The sequence below is a fragment of the Hermetia illucens genome, chromosome 6 (assembly GCF_905115235.1).
Source record: "Hermetia illucens chromosome 6, iHerIll2.2.curated.20191125, whole genome shotgun sequence".
In the NCBI taxonomy this organism is placed as follows: Eukaryota; Metazoa; Arthropoda; class Insecta; order Diptera; family Stratiomyidae; genus Hermetia; species Hermetia illucens.
The window spans coordinates 631,589-648,259 of NC_051854.1; the positions used below are offsets into that span (position 1 = coordinate 631,589).

Genomic DNA, 16,671 nt, shown 5'->3' on the forward strand with positions numbered 1-16,671 from the left:
AAATCTACTAATTCATATGCGAAGACATGTTCGAACTTCTTAATTAAACCTTCGATATACGCTGCATCAAATCTAAGGCGATAAATGTAGCCTGGACATGATTTGTTCTATACTTTTCGTGTACATACTTGATGTTTTATTTTTATGATTATCGTGATAGCATATGCGTTGCCCTCGAGATGCCCAGATCGTATATCATGGATCCCCTCACCTTTTTTTTTGTTTCTTCTTCTTCAGCCTTTGTTCCGTTCACAAGCGGGGTCGGCAGAAAAGAAAGGTAGTCAAAGTATTTCAGACGGTTCCCGGGAAAGGTGCCTCTTGGACGAGGAGAAGTACTACCTCCGGCCAACATGAGAAGGTCCACTGAGGTCATGTAATAGCGTTGCCCCTCGCAATAAGGGATAATGATAAGACTTACATATGCGTGCTGCATTCTGGGTGACGATGGCGCGAAGGTGACATTTTCTGCGGGGTGGGATAGGAGGTGTGCGCTGCTGAAGGCGGATTCTTTGGTATGCATGACTGATATAAGGCAGGATAGTGCCAGTAGACATATCATATCATAACTTGCAGCTTTATCGCCAGTAATTCCCTGTCGTACGCTCTATATTTACGTTTTGCCGAACTGATCTTATTTGAGGTGAAACCCAATGATTCACAACTATTGTTCACCCATTGATTTTTCAAATGGTTTTTTAGAAGTTCCAAAACTGTAAGCTATTCACGGGTTCAGTTACTTGATGAATTTTGTTTTGCCGCGAAGAATCTCGTTGAAGGAGCCTGTGCCCCTGCTGTTCTAGGTGTGACTCTGCTATGAAAGTTTTGTGTACCCAAGGGTGTTTTAGTTTCTTTTTATTATTATTCTCTCTCACTATAATATTCATCATATCTCTAATGCTTTGTAAGTGATAGGCTTACGACAATGGAACATGTAGAATTATAAATTTTGATGACGAAATTGAGATCCTAATCAGAAGGACGAGAACGAACGGATTCCGTTCAAATAAGCCGGTTATCATATTTGCCTGAATATCAGAAAACGAGTGACTCAAAGATGCACATTTTGGGTAGTAAACAAGTTTTATTGTATTTCTCAAGTCTTCATTCTACGTTTGTTCCTTTATTTTAGAAACGTTCGTTGGACTTAATGATATAGTTTGCTCTGAGTGAGAGGTTTGCCGTTTCAGTTTTTAAACAAGCGCTTTATTTGCCGTCAGGCAAGGTATCAAGAGCTGTCCAAAAGAGATTGATGATTTTAAATTCTCCCTTTTTCATATTTTTCGCTGACGAAAGTTAAATAGTTTTCAATTAATTGGGAAAACTCATACTACCTAACTAATTATCGGACACTCTACAATTTAATTTAATTAAATTACTTAAAAGTTATTGGGTTACTTTACGTATAATTAGATTACAGAAGTAACTCATCAGTCTGGAGGAAAAAGTATGAGATTGAGAGGATTTTGCTCAAAGATTCATTATACATAGCGAACAATGGATGCGTGTAAAATAGTTTCTGTAAATAACACTTACATTAGGGAAGGTTAAAGTGAGCATGGAACTATTCATATATTAAAATTGATATAGATATACACTTACCTTTGATACCTAACGTAATTATCAGTCTGTATTTGCTTATTCTTTAGTAGAGCATTAACAATCGCTTCCACCTCGCTTTGGAACTCAACACTTTTCAGGTTACTATTATATAGTGATTTTTCGAAAAGATCGTTTCGTATGTTATCATTGCAATGGTTGTAGAATAATATAGTAAGGATGCCCATATACAAGAATGCAGCACCAATTAGTAAATAGACCACGAAGAGAGACGATCCATCGAACATATGAGGGCGTAATCTAAGCCCCTGTTCACACTCTCGCGCACCGGCAATGACGCCTACATTTTGATTTCTTTCACGATTCACATTTTCGGCACTATTCACATTTTGCTGATAATCCTTTTTCAATGCCCTAAAGAACTGATTAAGTACGCCAAAAAACATTTTCACTGATATTCAAATAACCGAATCATTTCTAAACACCTAAAGATTTTCCGTTTGCCGATGATTTCGCAAGATAATCTCGTAGGAAATGTCGGCTTTCCACGTTTTCTTGTTAGATGTGACTATAAAAAAGCTCTCTGAATATTGTCCATTCCGGCGGCACTTGTTTTCACTTTTTCCGCCTCATTGGAAAGATTTATGATGACACTGATGTCGCTATCGTGTCATAAATTTCGAGTTTTTCCGACTCTATTTTCTCACTTGTGTGATATTCACATTCGCATCTCGCAAAATCATCATCGCCATCGTTGGTAACATCATATTTTCCACAATGTCGTCATCGCATCATATGTGTAAAAGTCCTGCTGAATAAGATTGGCTAATGCTGCTAGCAAGAAATGAAACTTCTTGTGAGTTTGTTTGGTCGTAAATTTTACGTACGAAGAAGTGAATCTAACAGAATCAAAGAATATTCATCATATGCTTGAAGAAAAGGTGGAAATAGGGATTGTGAGAGTAAATATTAAAGAGGAGAATCGATTCTTTCTTGGAGAAGATAATTTGAATGAATGAATGGGTAGAAGAATTATGCCTACGATATTCAGTCAAATGATAATCAAAACTAGCGTTGAAATGCTAACTACGAAAGGATGTATGGAACATTAAGGAAAGCTTGTCGAGAAAAAAATCTTCGGGAAGGCTAAGTATAACTATTTGAAGCTGGAAATCACATAATGATTGGAACTCGGTAGAAAACATCACTTGGATCCAGCAATTCAGAAAAAATGCCTACCCAAACCTAACTTTGTATTCCCATCAGAATAGAATCGAGACTATCGTCGATACCATCATTTACTTCCATACCGCCATGGTAACGGAGACAGAACAAAATTTTTTCAATTACAATCCAACACGTTAGAATTGTAATCTCCAGACGCCAACTGCTGCTCCTGCTGTTGGTCATTTATAAAAAGTTAATCCACATTTTCTCTCTCCTGACACTTTCGTGGTCCGAGGAGCGCACTTATTTGATAACATACGAATGCAATCTTTGATAAAAAATGTATATGAAGTTGGCAGGCATTCCACCAGGGAAACATTTGGCAATTTTTCTTCAATTTCGAATTTGTCTCCGTAGCATTCGATTGAGAAATCTGTATGGATATACTCGTATAAGTGTGATCTACTTGAGTTTCTCTACTTCACATAAATAAGGACTAGAGGAAATATGGTACGATTCAAGGGTAAGAAATGTGTATGGACGCAGAAGGCATCCTAAGAGGGAAGAAAATCAATTTATTATACAATATTTCAATGATTCTATCTGTACTCAATTGAAAAATGTGAATTTGATTGAGTAAAACAGGAAAAAAATTCTCTTGAAGGGAATAGCGGGTTCCTCATGGAACAGTGGCAAATAGAATACATATGTAAATATTTATTAATTAAACAATGTAAAGCACTTATTGCTATTTTCAATCGCACAAGAATACTAAGCTAATTAATTAATTTAAAGCACCCAAACTACATTGATTGATTTACTCAAGGTGACCTAGCTTTTTCCCTTCAATTAAATTCAGAAGTTTGAGCTGCGTTGCAGATACGTACTTAAGCTTTTGCAAAGTAATCAACCACACGTGCTTCTGCATATGATAATGTTTGAGGTTTCTTGTCGTCCGGTACTTTAGGTTTCGTATGTAAAATTAATTAAAGCTTAGCGACGATACCGATCAAATCTTCTGGAATAGATTCCTACATTGGTTGCCGTAAGAGTATTTGGTTTGCATGTACAAAGCTAATTGAGGTCGGACGGATATCTACTACTACCGTCAAAGCAGTTCGAAGGGAAAGTTATAAGCTGTGTGTGGAGATCTCCATCTTTGGTATAGAAATTCACGTGAGGGGATTCGCAAAGGAGTTTTCGCAATAAAAATGCATACATAAAAATAGATAGAAATGGTAGCAGGATATTCTATACATATATCTCTTTTATAAAGATTTTAGACTTACATCATATTTGCTTTGTATCGTTTGTACAGAAGGGGAAGTAAAGGAATTTTGCACGATTCAAATGCCGCTTGCATGAACAAAGCAAATGAAATTTTCGAAAGCTTAGTAGTTTCAATAGAGTGCATTAGTCAGATAACTCCCGAGCAAAATGTTTAAACCATAAATTCTTGCTTATCTATTAGTTTTGACTGAACTATTTCACGATGAGGAATAATTGTGGCTGCACAGAATTTGCTTTTTTCTCTCTGGTAAAGTATGCAAGCCTTTCTTTTTGTTAAGTCAGAAAATGGTTAAAAATGTAATGCGTAAAATACTTTCCATCGCTTGCCCCTAATGTTTTCCATCTTCCTAGTAGTATTTCTTTGATAAAAAAATCCCTGAATTTATTCAAAAAATTTAAAATATAAAATTATTCGTCAAATACGATATTGTCCCCTTCAAAGAAATCACATGACTACACTTACTCAAATGTAATATTGGGCAGTCCAAGAAAAAAATCCATATAGTATTTTAGTATTATAGTGCCAACTCTTAAAATTTTTCTTATCGAGTTTGACAACATCGTTTCCGTAATCTCACTTTCGTTAGTGTGGGAAACATGCCCAAAAAGGAATTTCGTGTGCTAATTAAGCAGTATTTAATGTGGAAAAACACTGCTTAAACGAAAAATTAGCTTGATAAGTTTTGCAGCGAGTCTGCCACTTCGAAGCAATGATTTGTAAGTAGTTAAAAACTTTAAACGTACTGATGGTTTTAAACTATCGAAAGTGGAAGCATGTGAGGTATCTGACGTCCTAGACATATTGTATGTAATATCTTGCATGAGTATTTACGAGTTTGTGCGTGACGGCTGCTGCGATTTCTCACAATCGATCAAAAACAACGACACATCGATGATTCAAATCAGAGTGAGAGAGCTGAAAGAGCCTAAAGATTCTTGGGATGATATGTGAAAATGGATAAAACATGGACACACCAATATCAGAGTCCACTAAACACCATATGCAGTGGTCAGATGCAGGGGAATCTGCCGGAAAAGTATTAGCCAGCATTCTTGTTGTTACAATGCACCACTACCCACCCTGCTCTTTAGATCTTACTCTTGTTGGGTTTTCTGTTCCTTTGTCTAAAGGGGAGCTTGAAAGAATACCGTTTTCAAATATCAAGGGGGTTCTAGAATGTTTAACAGCAATTCCTAAAACGATTTCAAAACTAGTTTTCAGCAACGACCTTTTTAAAAAATATGCTTTGTCTGGGGCGGCTACTTCGACTGGCAATCAAACATTTTTAATTTACATTCTCTTTTTTGCAATTTTATGATATATTTCAACAAATTTTTTAGACAAGTCTCGGTTTTATTATGCCATAACATGTTCTTGATGACCAATGTTTGCGCTGAGTTCACTGCATCCATATGTTAATTTCGACAAGATGCATGGTACGCCAATGTCGATTATAACTATTGCAAATGGGTTAAATCTATTCCTGCAACCGAGACCAACCCAGCACTACCAGAAGAAGGATACACAAAGACCCAACACCTCTTCTAACCTTTGATAAATAGATAAAAGCGGAGAGGACCGTCATCGCTCGATTTAAAGTTACTATGATGATTCACATACCGAAAGATGTTATCGCGACAAACTCAATATAATTCAGGAGATTGTGAATCTATGCGTTATAAAAGCCATCAAAAGGCCTCAATATATACATTTAGTTACGGGTTGAAAGAGATTGTATCACAGCACAATGGCATTTTATTGTAGCTGCAAACAGCACAAATCACACTTCTTCTTTATTAATAATGAAATGAAATATAACTAACTAATGGTAACTAACTGCACAAACAAAAACATAATTTATTTTTCTACACCGTACTATTAAAAAAAAATCAACGGCTTCTATATCAATGTGATGGATGCAAATTTTATCAACGGTCACGAACGGAGATAAAAATAATATGGAACAGTTACAAGATTCATGCTTGAAATATCAAGTCATAAAATCCATGTGACCCTAGCTAAATATTTGATGATCACTGTTTGGCATGATCTTCGTTTTTGTTTTTTTTTTTTTTGCTCTGTGTGTGGAAAGCGGATTTACCACCACGCGATATTCATTTTCTGTGGGGGTTCTAGCTAACTTAAACTTTTACACCGGTGTGCAATTGTGGTATAAGTAGCAATTTCCTCAAATTTTTCTGTCAAGCCGGTGTAGATTCTTTCCGTAGAAATTGTTTCCAAGCAAAAGTACATGATATGGTTGCCATTCACCCCTTGGTGGCCCATAGCGCATCAACCACGCCTACACACTATCGTTCACGGTTCATTGAAAGGCATTTCTACTCCTTCCAGGACTTTCCGAAACACTCGCACTCCTCTAATGGCCTGTGTCTAATGTTCTTGAGACGTGTCTAATGTTCTTGTTCTTTGTTCGACATTTTAGTATCACGAAGGATTGAAGCTTTTGGTAACAGTGGGGGTCACTTTGCATATGCTTCTTCCATATAGCAACACAGAAAGAGCATCAGCCCAGAACAGCCTCAGCTTGGTGTTGAGATAACTGCATTTCGTAATTTAAGACAAGACAGCAAAAGTAGATCTAGCGCTGTTAATGCATTAAGCGAAATCAAATCAATTTTAATGAAAAAGGGAATGATGTCATAGTGAAAGTTACCTCAGATCCGCATAATTTTCATGTTGGTCGGGGATTTTTTCCCTACGGGCCTGGTCATGGCCTCCTGAACACCTCCACATCCTCCGGTCAAGGTGGGATGAGAAACGCATCGATAATAAGAAGAAATGATATATCGGCGACAAGACAACTCTGAGGGACTACTCTTCTACCCTCAATTTCTCTGAGATTTGATCTCGATGCAGTAGGTGATATTCTGCGCCATCATATGTCGCTCTGATAATAGCTACTAGTTTCTCCGGAATGCCACTCCCTGTTTACACTATCCGAAGCTTCCTTGAAATCGATGACGAGCAGATGAAGCGAAGATCTAAACTCCGGGCACTGTTCCAAAATGATCTGTAGGGTGTTGATGTGCTGAATGCAATAAGATCCAGAGCGGAAACCAACCTGCTCTTTGTCAATCAAGCTTTCGAGATGTTCTTTGGTGTATTCCCAGATTGTTTTAGCTATTATCTTCGCAACAGCGTCGATTTACTCCGATGATTTCTGTTTTGCTTGGAGGAAGAGTCTGTATCCATTTCATAACGAGGAAGGAGCTCATATGATACGGTTAAGGACCATGGTGAAGTTTTGCTTCCACCTCTTCACCTACTTGTCATCGTGGATGAGGAGCCGACTGTTAACCTCCTTCAATCCCTCCCGACTCCGTAGTCAGGCAGATTTTGTGACCCCTCTTCGGGTCGTAACCGACAACCTACCTAACACCCATGGAAAAGTATTTTGATGGCGGCCGAATGTCCATTGATATTCTCAGGCGGATTATTCAGGGTACTTGCCCTTGCCATCCGATCAGCAAGATAGCTGTCACTTGTCGAGCGACAGCTGGGTGGGCTTGAGGGGTTCTTCAACCCCACGTGAAATAACGAATGTAACAAGCAAGCGAATTTAAGTGAGCATTACTTCATGCCAGATATTACTTTACTTTTCTCTATTTTCTTTTTTAAACTGTTAGTATTCAAAGAAATCTAGCTCATCAAAATGACGACCTTTACATGAACTTGATTTGATTTTATATTTTTATGGACACTTCAAATGTCCGTTTGTGGTTGTTTTTCTATTGCTTATATTTGTTATAGGATTTGCTAGTTTAAATACTTTGTATTTGCAGCCGCTTGCCAACTTTATTCACATAGCATACATATCTAGTTCTGGTTCCAAGGATATTATAAAGTAAACTAATGCAAACAAAGGCACAGCTATCCCATTTAGGTTAATTGAATTCGATATAGATGAAAGTCAAATTGGAGGCTGTATAAAAATGTAAGCGCCTTCTCGTCGATCAAAAAGTCATTTTGCGAGTTCTATATAGTACTGGAAAAATGTCAATACTGTGACTGTATCTCATTAGCTAAACTAGCTCCTGCTGTTCTCTCCTTTCAACTTCATTAGCTCGTCCACTTGACCGTCGCTAGCGCGAGTGGTTGTGATACTTGCCATGATATGCCCTCTTACGTATCAGTGAAGCTAAAGAACTAATTAATTGCACTTTGTCGTGGAAATGGAACTTCACTATCCACACGATACTGTACACCATATATTTTATGTACTACTGCCGTTCGTCAGCACTTTTATTTATTGACTTTCAATTCGGATTAAGTGCAGTTTTGTTGCAGAAGAGATTTTATCGTTTTTTATGACTCGAGTTGGAAACAAGAAGGTATGAAATTTTTCAAGTAACGAGTATTCTGTGGAATCCTACCTGCTGTCTTAAAGTCCTCTCGACTTTTCCGGCTCAATGAGAAAGTTTCGCATGGAAAATAAATAAATCAACGATATGCAATATATTGATCCCAATGTTAATGAGCTTTTTCGTCAACGTGCGAATGAATTTTGTTCTATATTTGTAGAATTCGTTGGAATTATTCACCTGGAGCAAGAGACTTACCGAAAACTTAATGTCTTTCTAATTTTATTATTTATTGGATACTGCATGGAAACAAAATTGAACCAACCAAATTTTACGCTTGACTTTAATTCGCCCATGGTTACTAATCAAAAGCTTTCTTCATCGTAAAAACGAGTTAGTTATTAGACCCATAAATTCAAAGTTCCCAAGAAGTTCAGGTATTTTCTACTTGAGGACATATTTCACTAAATATGTTGGAAATTGTTTTTAATGTATCTCAAGGTTTCATTTTGCATTTGTTTATATTATCCGCGTTAGCAATTATTTCTGGAAATCTATGTTCATAAGTGTAAAATATAGTAAGAGTTTAATAGGCACTTGGAAGCTTTTAGAACATGAAATTTGTCTGGTAATCACACATGCAAAAAAAGCGAATTTTATGTTACTTGTAGAAAGTGTTTAACGAAACAAACTTTAGAACTTTACTCATATGCTTGCACTTTGCCTAGGGTATGATTGCGTTTTATGATGTAAAAACTATGGGAAATGGATCATCAAATATTCGTAGAAAATTTTTCATTTCAGAAGCTGAAAATAAAGTGTTAAAAGAAGATAGGTCAGAGGACTCTTCACCGTATACTTATGAAACTCCTCTAAAGGACATCTGCCCTTTATATGAAATGTTTTAAAATAGTTATCGTTCCGATGCTTGTAGTTCTTCTAAATAAAAATAAAACTAGATAGCTTGCTCCTACTACAATATATTTATATATTATATATATATTATATATTGTAGTAGGAGCAAGCTATCTAGTTTTATTTTTATGAAATGTTTTGTTAAATATATAGCAAAGATAGTGAACTATATAGTAGCGTACCGTCTTAACGAATATTTTCATGATAATCTTGTTATTTTAGGTTGACGCTGTCTAAATTAGCTCCACGATTTCAAAAATAGAATTAATTTGAAAAAGCGCGACAAGCTATCCATCAAAGTATGATTTTGAACAATTTTAGGTGGGCATTTGCTCTGCTTGCGTAATCATTGGTTCAGTGGTTTGCTTTTGAAACCAAAGTGGGCAACACATTTTTGTATTCACAATTTCACGTTTGCATTATATTATTGAAGGGGTAGCAAATCGGAAAGGTGGTGACGTGTCCATTTTCACGATTTCGGTTCTTACGAATGGTGAACGGCTCCTGGGTAGGAATTTAATAAAGTTTTTCTAAGCTTTTGTTGGTTTCTTGGGGGGTTCTCATGCGAAGGTGGTGTGAATTTTTTTTTTACCAAATATTGTCATGTTCAGTCTCAAATGAAAGGTCTCGATTAGTACTTTGCGAAATCAGGAGTGCGGGGGATCGAAAGTAATCATTTCTGCAACGGACCCATACTAAGAAACTACCAACCGAAAAATCAGAAAAAAAATCATGAAGCCACCCCGGCCTTGAAACTACTTTTCATGTCGATATCTACTCAAATTAACTTAATAATAGTATATTACTGTATTTTTTGGAAGTTGACTAGAAATCCTCCCCTTTTCAACTTCCAGCACTTTCAATGGTGTTGGAGTAAGATCAGATCACCACAGTTTCATATAGAATTTGAATTGATCGATTCATACAGAAGTTTTCGCAGTCGTTTTTTTGCATCTAAAGCTATATGAAAATCATACTCTGCCCGTATTTAACACAGAGAACGAAAAGCTTCTAAAACCATGTAGATTTGCACCACTATAACAACTATTAGTTTGGACAAAAATTACTAGATTCCTATTCGGGGATAATAGAAAAAAGAAGCTGCAAATTAAGGGGAGTGTAGTCGTTCATTACAGATGAATTTGAGAAAAAAACGAAGTTATTGCTAGAGGAAGAATTTGAAGACTTAGGGCTTGCCTCTACTGTGTTGCTAGCGAGTTTCGAGGAAATATTTCACGACTTTTTATAAAAAAAATAATGATTTTTGTGTGAAGAAAAATATGATGTTTTTATAACGGCGTTACGTAAATGAACAATTTGGAACATTTCAACACTTGTTCTGTAATTTTCGAAAATTTACTTGAACCAGGCTTGCAGCTGCTCAAAATTTAATGAGATCCCCGGTAAATTTTATTTGAAACAAAAATAATTATTATCTTTCTTACTGAAACATAACTGCACTTCCTTTAAAGATCCTGCTACTCTGTCGTGGTAATTTCGGTATAGTTTCGTTATTATTTTTGTCCTTGTAGTTTATGCAGTGGATATCAAAACTTCCACTTGAATTGATTTGAGTGGAAATTCCAAACAATACTTGAAAATATAACCTACAACCAAACATACGAAAATATCAAAAGGTGCACGACCTATTAAATTTGTTGTCCATAGAGGTGTAGGTCCATTCATTCTAAGAGTATTCATACCAGACCATTCGAAACTTCGTTTTGTACGTTTCTATACCTTCTATCGTTCCAAGACTACTGAGATCCCTTCTTTGATAGCTTTCTCATTGCTAAAGATTATGACTTCACATTAGGCTTCCGGCAAATGGGAAAATCAACTGCTAGGCAAGGCGCATATAATGGAACAAAGTTGTATGTAGGACTTTGTTTAGCACAGCTTGTTATATACTTGAACTTTGCATATGTACATATATGAATATACTCAGAAAACCTATTCATATTTGATATCTAAAGTATCAAATTTGTGTGTTTATGAAATCAATTGTAATCAAATTTTGTGTATAAGGATGTTCTATATCAATTCCAATTTGGATGAGCTTTAAAAATATACACAAAATAGAAATTTTGTGGATTAGTAACCTGCAAATTTTGAAACATCAATATCAGATAGAAATTGACTTTACGCTATCCGAAGGGTAAAATTCGAATTGTGGGAAGTATATCACAATCGCTATGTGTCTTCGTCGGAGCAGCCTTTTTCTATTTCGCTTTGTTGTTGTCATGGACACTCACACGAAGCATCCAACGTCCACTACCCTATTTGAGAGCCTCTCAACTCTTCTCAGTCCAGGCCAAGTTTCATGGCAGTGACCTCGAAAAGGGTTTGCGTTCCTTGTCGTCGCAAGATAATACCCAAAATAATGCTAGAATTCATCAAAAAACGGCTTGGTCGACAGAAAGCAGACTGATTTCCGCTTCTAATCCTCCCGGATCGACTACATTAATACCCTCCGGATCATTCTGTTAAACTGTGCGGAGTTTAGGTTTCCACTTTATCTACTTTTCATCGATTTCAAAACTAACTTTGTCATTCTTCCTCAAACATCATATGTGTTTGCTCTCACGCCGATCCGTGGACGTTGGTCAAATGGATCAAAGGAAAGTAACTAAGTTGGACTAAAGATAAATTCCAATTGAAATTTATATCGCTCGACGTATTATTAACCATTTGTATATTAGAGGTCGCTAGCTATTTAAGCTAGATCTCAGTCTACATCGATAATATTCTACTTCACTATCAAACTATGCTGACCCGAAAGTAATCTACATTTCGTTGGGTATTTTTCAAATAATAAGTCAAAATTCTACTAAAATTCATTGCCTGAAAATATTGAAAATGTTGTGATTAAATTTTCCTTTCTGAAAACGTTTCAAAAATTTCAAGCAATTTCAAATTGACTCTAAGGACAGCTAAATGGGATATGTAAATTAAGATAGAATCGGCATCGAATAAGGGTTTAACTAAGTCACTTCTGTTGTGTTATATATGTGACGAATGTTTCCCAAGATTTAAAATGGTTTCCCTTATTTTTGGTCGTCGTTGATAGACAGCGAATATTCTTCACTTTCTTTTAGTTTTATCAGATTCCTACTAAAGTATTGTCACAGATAGAAAACATAGAAATGAAGTGAAAAACTAACACAACAAGGCGTTTTCAAGCTGGATACTTGAATAAAATGTAGGATGTAGGCAATATTATGTTCAAAAGTACACTATATAGTTTTTAGTCAAGAGCACGCATATGAATTTACATATTTCGTTTCCTTATTCAGAGGCAACGAGACGTCATACAATCTATTCTTATCCACCTGCCAATCCGTTATACAATTTAATTTCGAAACACCACACAAAGTATCAGTCATTCATTCACCCACGATTCATTTTGAAATGAAAATAGTAAATAATTAAAATTTTAGATGGTAGCACTTTATATGTTTTCACTTTCACTAAGGTCAGGGTAGCGATATTGGGACAACGAGGGATAGTAAAATGTAATTTATCTGGCAGATAGTCGAAGAGAACTGAGCCTCAACTAAGAATGAAAGTCTAAGATATCTAAACGTTCACTACCGACCGACTTTCCCAAGCTAATCTTCACAAGACAAACGCTACCCGAAGACTAACCGGGAAATGCAAAATTTTGAAGTAAAAGCCGGTCGTCGAACGATAACTGAATTTTCCTTTAAGATTTTCATAATATCTAAAGCTTTTCCAGATATCAGCTGAAAATTATACGCTTAGGAGTCGGCGCGACAACGAAAAAGCTTCTACACAGCTGATCCGTGGCCACCCACAAATCACCCACAATGCAGCACTTGATTTTCCATTTAGCGAATTCCACAGTACTCATATCAATAGGATAACAACCACGTGTTGAAAGGAAGTATTCCTTCGCTCTTCTTGTTTACATCTTCAGCAGTTTAAAGCACCATGTGTACAGCAATCTAATGAGGTGGGAAGTCTATTCAAAAAGGACTAAAATGTTTTATGTAGACAATAAGAGCTTTGTGGAAAATGTGCATATGAGTATGAAAATGAAGGGAGTAGAAAGAGTGGTTGAGAAAAATTAAAACAGCATGAAATAAATGAAGTCATTTCTTTCACTATGATTCAAATTAAAATGATCTTCTGATTGACACATGCCTCTATATTCAGTCAGAAGTAAGGAACATTTTCACAATTTCCCATTTCATTTATTTTTCTCAATCTATGATTTGTATGCTTAATGATCCTTTAATAATTCATCCTTTGATGACACGAACAAATCAACATCCATGGGCATTAGCAAAAAATGAATATAAAAGAAGTCAATGTAAATCCAATCGGCATCTACACAAGAAAAAATACTAATTTTACCCTAAAGGGTACACAAATTGTATCCAAAGTGACTTTAAACAGAATCCTTCGAACGGCCACCACTGTAGATACGTAGTGTGAACGTATATAGACAAACAAAAGCAACAAAGAACATAGGGAAGCAATGAAATCTTTTGTTTGTCCATGGGACATTCCTATTTAATGTCGTCCAATTTAGCTGAAAGGTGTCCTTTATTTTTACGACCACAACTTAGATTCGTCCTTAATGTCCACTCGTATTTTCACTCTATCTCTATGTCTCTTCATAAAAGTTGAAATCAAGCAAGAACGAAGCCAGTAAATCCTTTCACTGCATTATAAACAAGAGAACTATATAAGATAAAGAGTTTTTGGAGCTTAATGGAGTGGCAAGCTGATACGAGTACAAAAACGGTAGTCACAGGAGGACACTTCATTTGGTCATTCAAGTAACTTATAAACACTTACAAGTGACTTTGGTGATTGTATTTATTCTTTTACGAATGAGCCGTGTGGTGGTTTCGACTGTATTCCAACGGAGCGGATGCTGAACAATTCAAATAGCGAGACCTTTTCTCGAAGGATTATCATTATGACTGTTTAGTGTTTCCATATGAAATGTTTGAGAGGTATAGATTCTAGTTTCTTTTGAATTGTGGAACCATATCCAATTGATGAGAACTAACGTTCGATTTGTTGAGGTTTGGCTAAATTAGATAATTACAAATATATTTAATAAGGATTCAAAGAGTACACGATTTTTGACCACAAAAGCACCTTACGTGAGGCTATAACTGTCTAAATTACCTCATCAATCAACTTCTTTTGTATATATTGGTTCGGATTTGATAAAGCATGATCCAGGAGTCAATATGCATTAGAATTTCATTTGGCCTTATTGTCGCCTTCGAATTCATTTATAGTTTAGTCGCTTATTGTCCATGCTGAATTAGTTATTCTTTTCCAATTGCCAGTACATTTGTTTGGATGTGAGTTTACCTTTTCCGTTTATTCATAACATGCTCCTCGCATATGAACATGGCGCCAGTTTTCATATCTTAGCATTTTACTTCATTATTCGTCTTGTTCACATACTCTCCGTTGATATTGACTTTGAATAAGTCCCCTTTTTTGTTAGCAAAGTCAATATGGACGGACTTAGTTTCATTCAATTCCATTCTATTATCCATTTTCCGATTGGAATCAACAGCATGTTTCAACTTCGCTGTAGCTTCTTCAGCATTTCTTCCTATCGTTAAAATAGTCGTGTCAACAATTGTCGGGATTTAAGCTCCTACAGAATTTGGTAAGTTATTAATGTACAGAAAGTGTAGGATAGGATGCGGTACATCAGTTGCCATTCCTTTCATGTGTGATCCACCCCGAGCCCTGGGCCATTTGTTGATCAGCTGGCAAACGGAACTAGAAATTGATTTTACCTACCACAAATGCATGTACATATCCATCCAGCCACCGATTCATATTTTCAAAACTAAAGTAGGTCGAGTGTAAAATTAGACTTAGAAATTGGAAAAAGAAGTATTGAATTCAATACTGCTACTACCTCAATCTTTTATTCAAACCTAGATGCAAATTTGAAACCATTTTCATTATCGTCCTTTCAAAATATCTCAGATCACTAATGAAAGGAAGTATTCTGATCAAAATATAGCTATGATGGTCATTCAACTTTGTTACAATTTAATCAACGGCATTCATTTAGATTCTTGATAAAATTCTTCCTCTTTTTGGTGCCATTTGATTTCATAACCTCGGCGGCAATCATCAAATGGGATAACCAATCAGCATATTATTTCGGTTGTCCATTTCCTGTAGGATTACTCTTAAAATATCTTGGGAATGGTTAAGATAATTACAAGTATCGAATAATATTGAGAATTGGTAGTATGTAGCGCTATATAAAGAAGCACACTTTAGTATTATTTACGGGTAAATAAAAAAAAAGTTTGCGTTTTCCAAACAAATTCGTTGCCGTTGAATTAAAAAAGTTTGAACGTGTTCTTTTTACCCAAAATAACCAACAGAAACTTATTACTCCTATCGAACGAACTATCCATTATTAAATCATCCTTTCTTTTCCCTCTACCTAAACCAAAATATTCTTGATGTTATTAGATTCTAATAAAATCAAGTAGTACAAATACAGCAAAACACGAATCCAAAGGAAATGTGCTCGTGCATACCGAACGAACTTACCAAACCCGCTAGTCTTTGCAACGTTAAAAAAATTAATTATGCCATTAGGATGGCATTTCTAGAGGGGTGGCACCACAAGCAAGCTCTTTAGCTCTCTGGGATTTTCAACTTTTCAAAATTTTAATTAGGGAAAATTGTCTGTGGAGAGTAGCAAATGGTCTTCATCGACCAGTTTGATTTGATTGATTTTATCCCAGTCAAATCATTTATAGGTAAATTAAAAGTAGATAACAATGAATGAATGGCTATACAGGAAGAATAGAAATTGGAAAAATAAGAGAAAATATTGGAATGGTTTTGTTGAAGTCATTGAATATTTATTAACTTCTGAGACAATTTTGGGTAAAGTTTGAAGATTTACAAATCTGAAAAATAGAGTTTCTAACGTGTTATTGCTGTATGTTTAACTATCTAAGTGGGGTGATTATACTCCTGGATATCTTTTTCTAATCCTAATCCACAGCTCTTTAAAAATACACCATACAATGAGGAGAGTTACAAGAAATTATATTTTTGCCTTACCACATCGGCTTACAATATAATGACTAGCTAGTCAATATACGTACAACGTTCTTTAGTGCCATTATACGGGCTTATAACTTATAACTGCTTTGTGGATATTTGCACAGCATTGAGGCTCAGTACACAAAGAAAATTCTATTTATTTGTCAAGATGTGTATGCTCCTCAACACGGACATATATCTCATTATTTTGTTATTAAGTACTTGAAAAGAAGGCCAGATAATTTTCAGGAAGATACATGTCACGCGCCACTTCCACTTGAAAAAAACGTCAGTGGTATCCTTATTATATACTCGTATAATATGTTATATTTTCCACAC

The 16,671-nt window shown here is 35.8% G+C and overlaps 1 protein-coding gene across 10 annotated transcripts in view; it reads right to left on the minus strand.

The window, feature by feature from the left end:
* The window catches only part of LOC119658669, a 31,419-nt gene extending 18,475 nt beyond the window's left edge, over positions 1–12,944 (minus strand). The window contains exons 1-2 of one of the 10 annotated variants that reach the window (XM_038066230.1): positions 12,585–12,944; positions 1,600–2,388 (exon numbers count right to left, since the gene is read on the minus strand). In XM_038066230.1, coding sequence (XP_037922158.1) covers positions 1,600–2,003 — 404 coding nt within the window. In that variant the 5' untranslated portion in view covers positions 2,004–2,388; positions 12,585–12,944. Of the gene's footprint in view, positions 1–1,599; positions 2,457–12,416 lie in introns of all 10 variants that reach the window. The other 9 variants (XM_038066232.1, XM_038066231.1, XM_038066229.1 and 6 more) reach the window with 9 other exon arrangements.
* Positions 12,945–16,671: the final 3,727 nt, after the last annotated feature.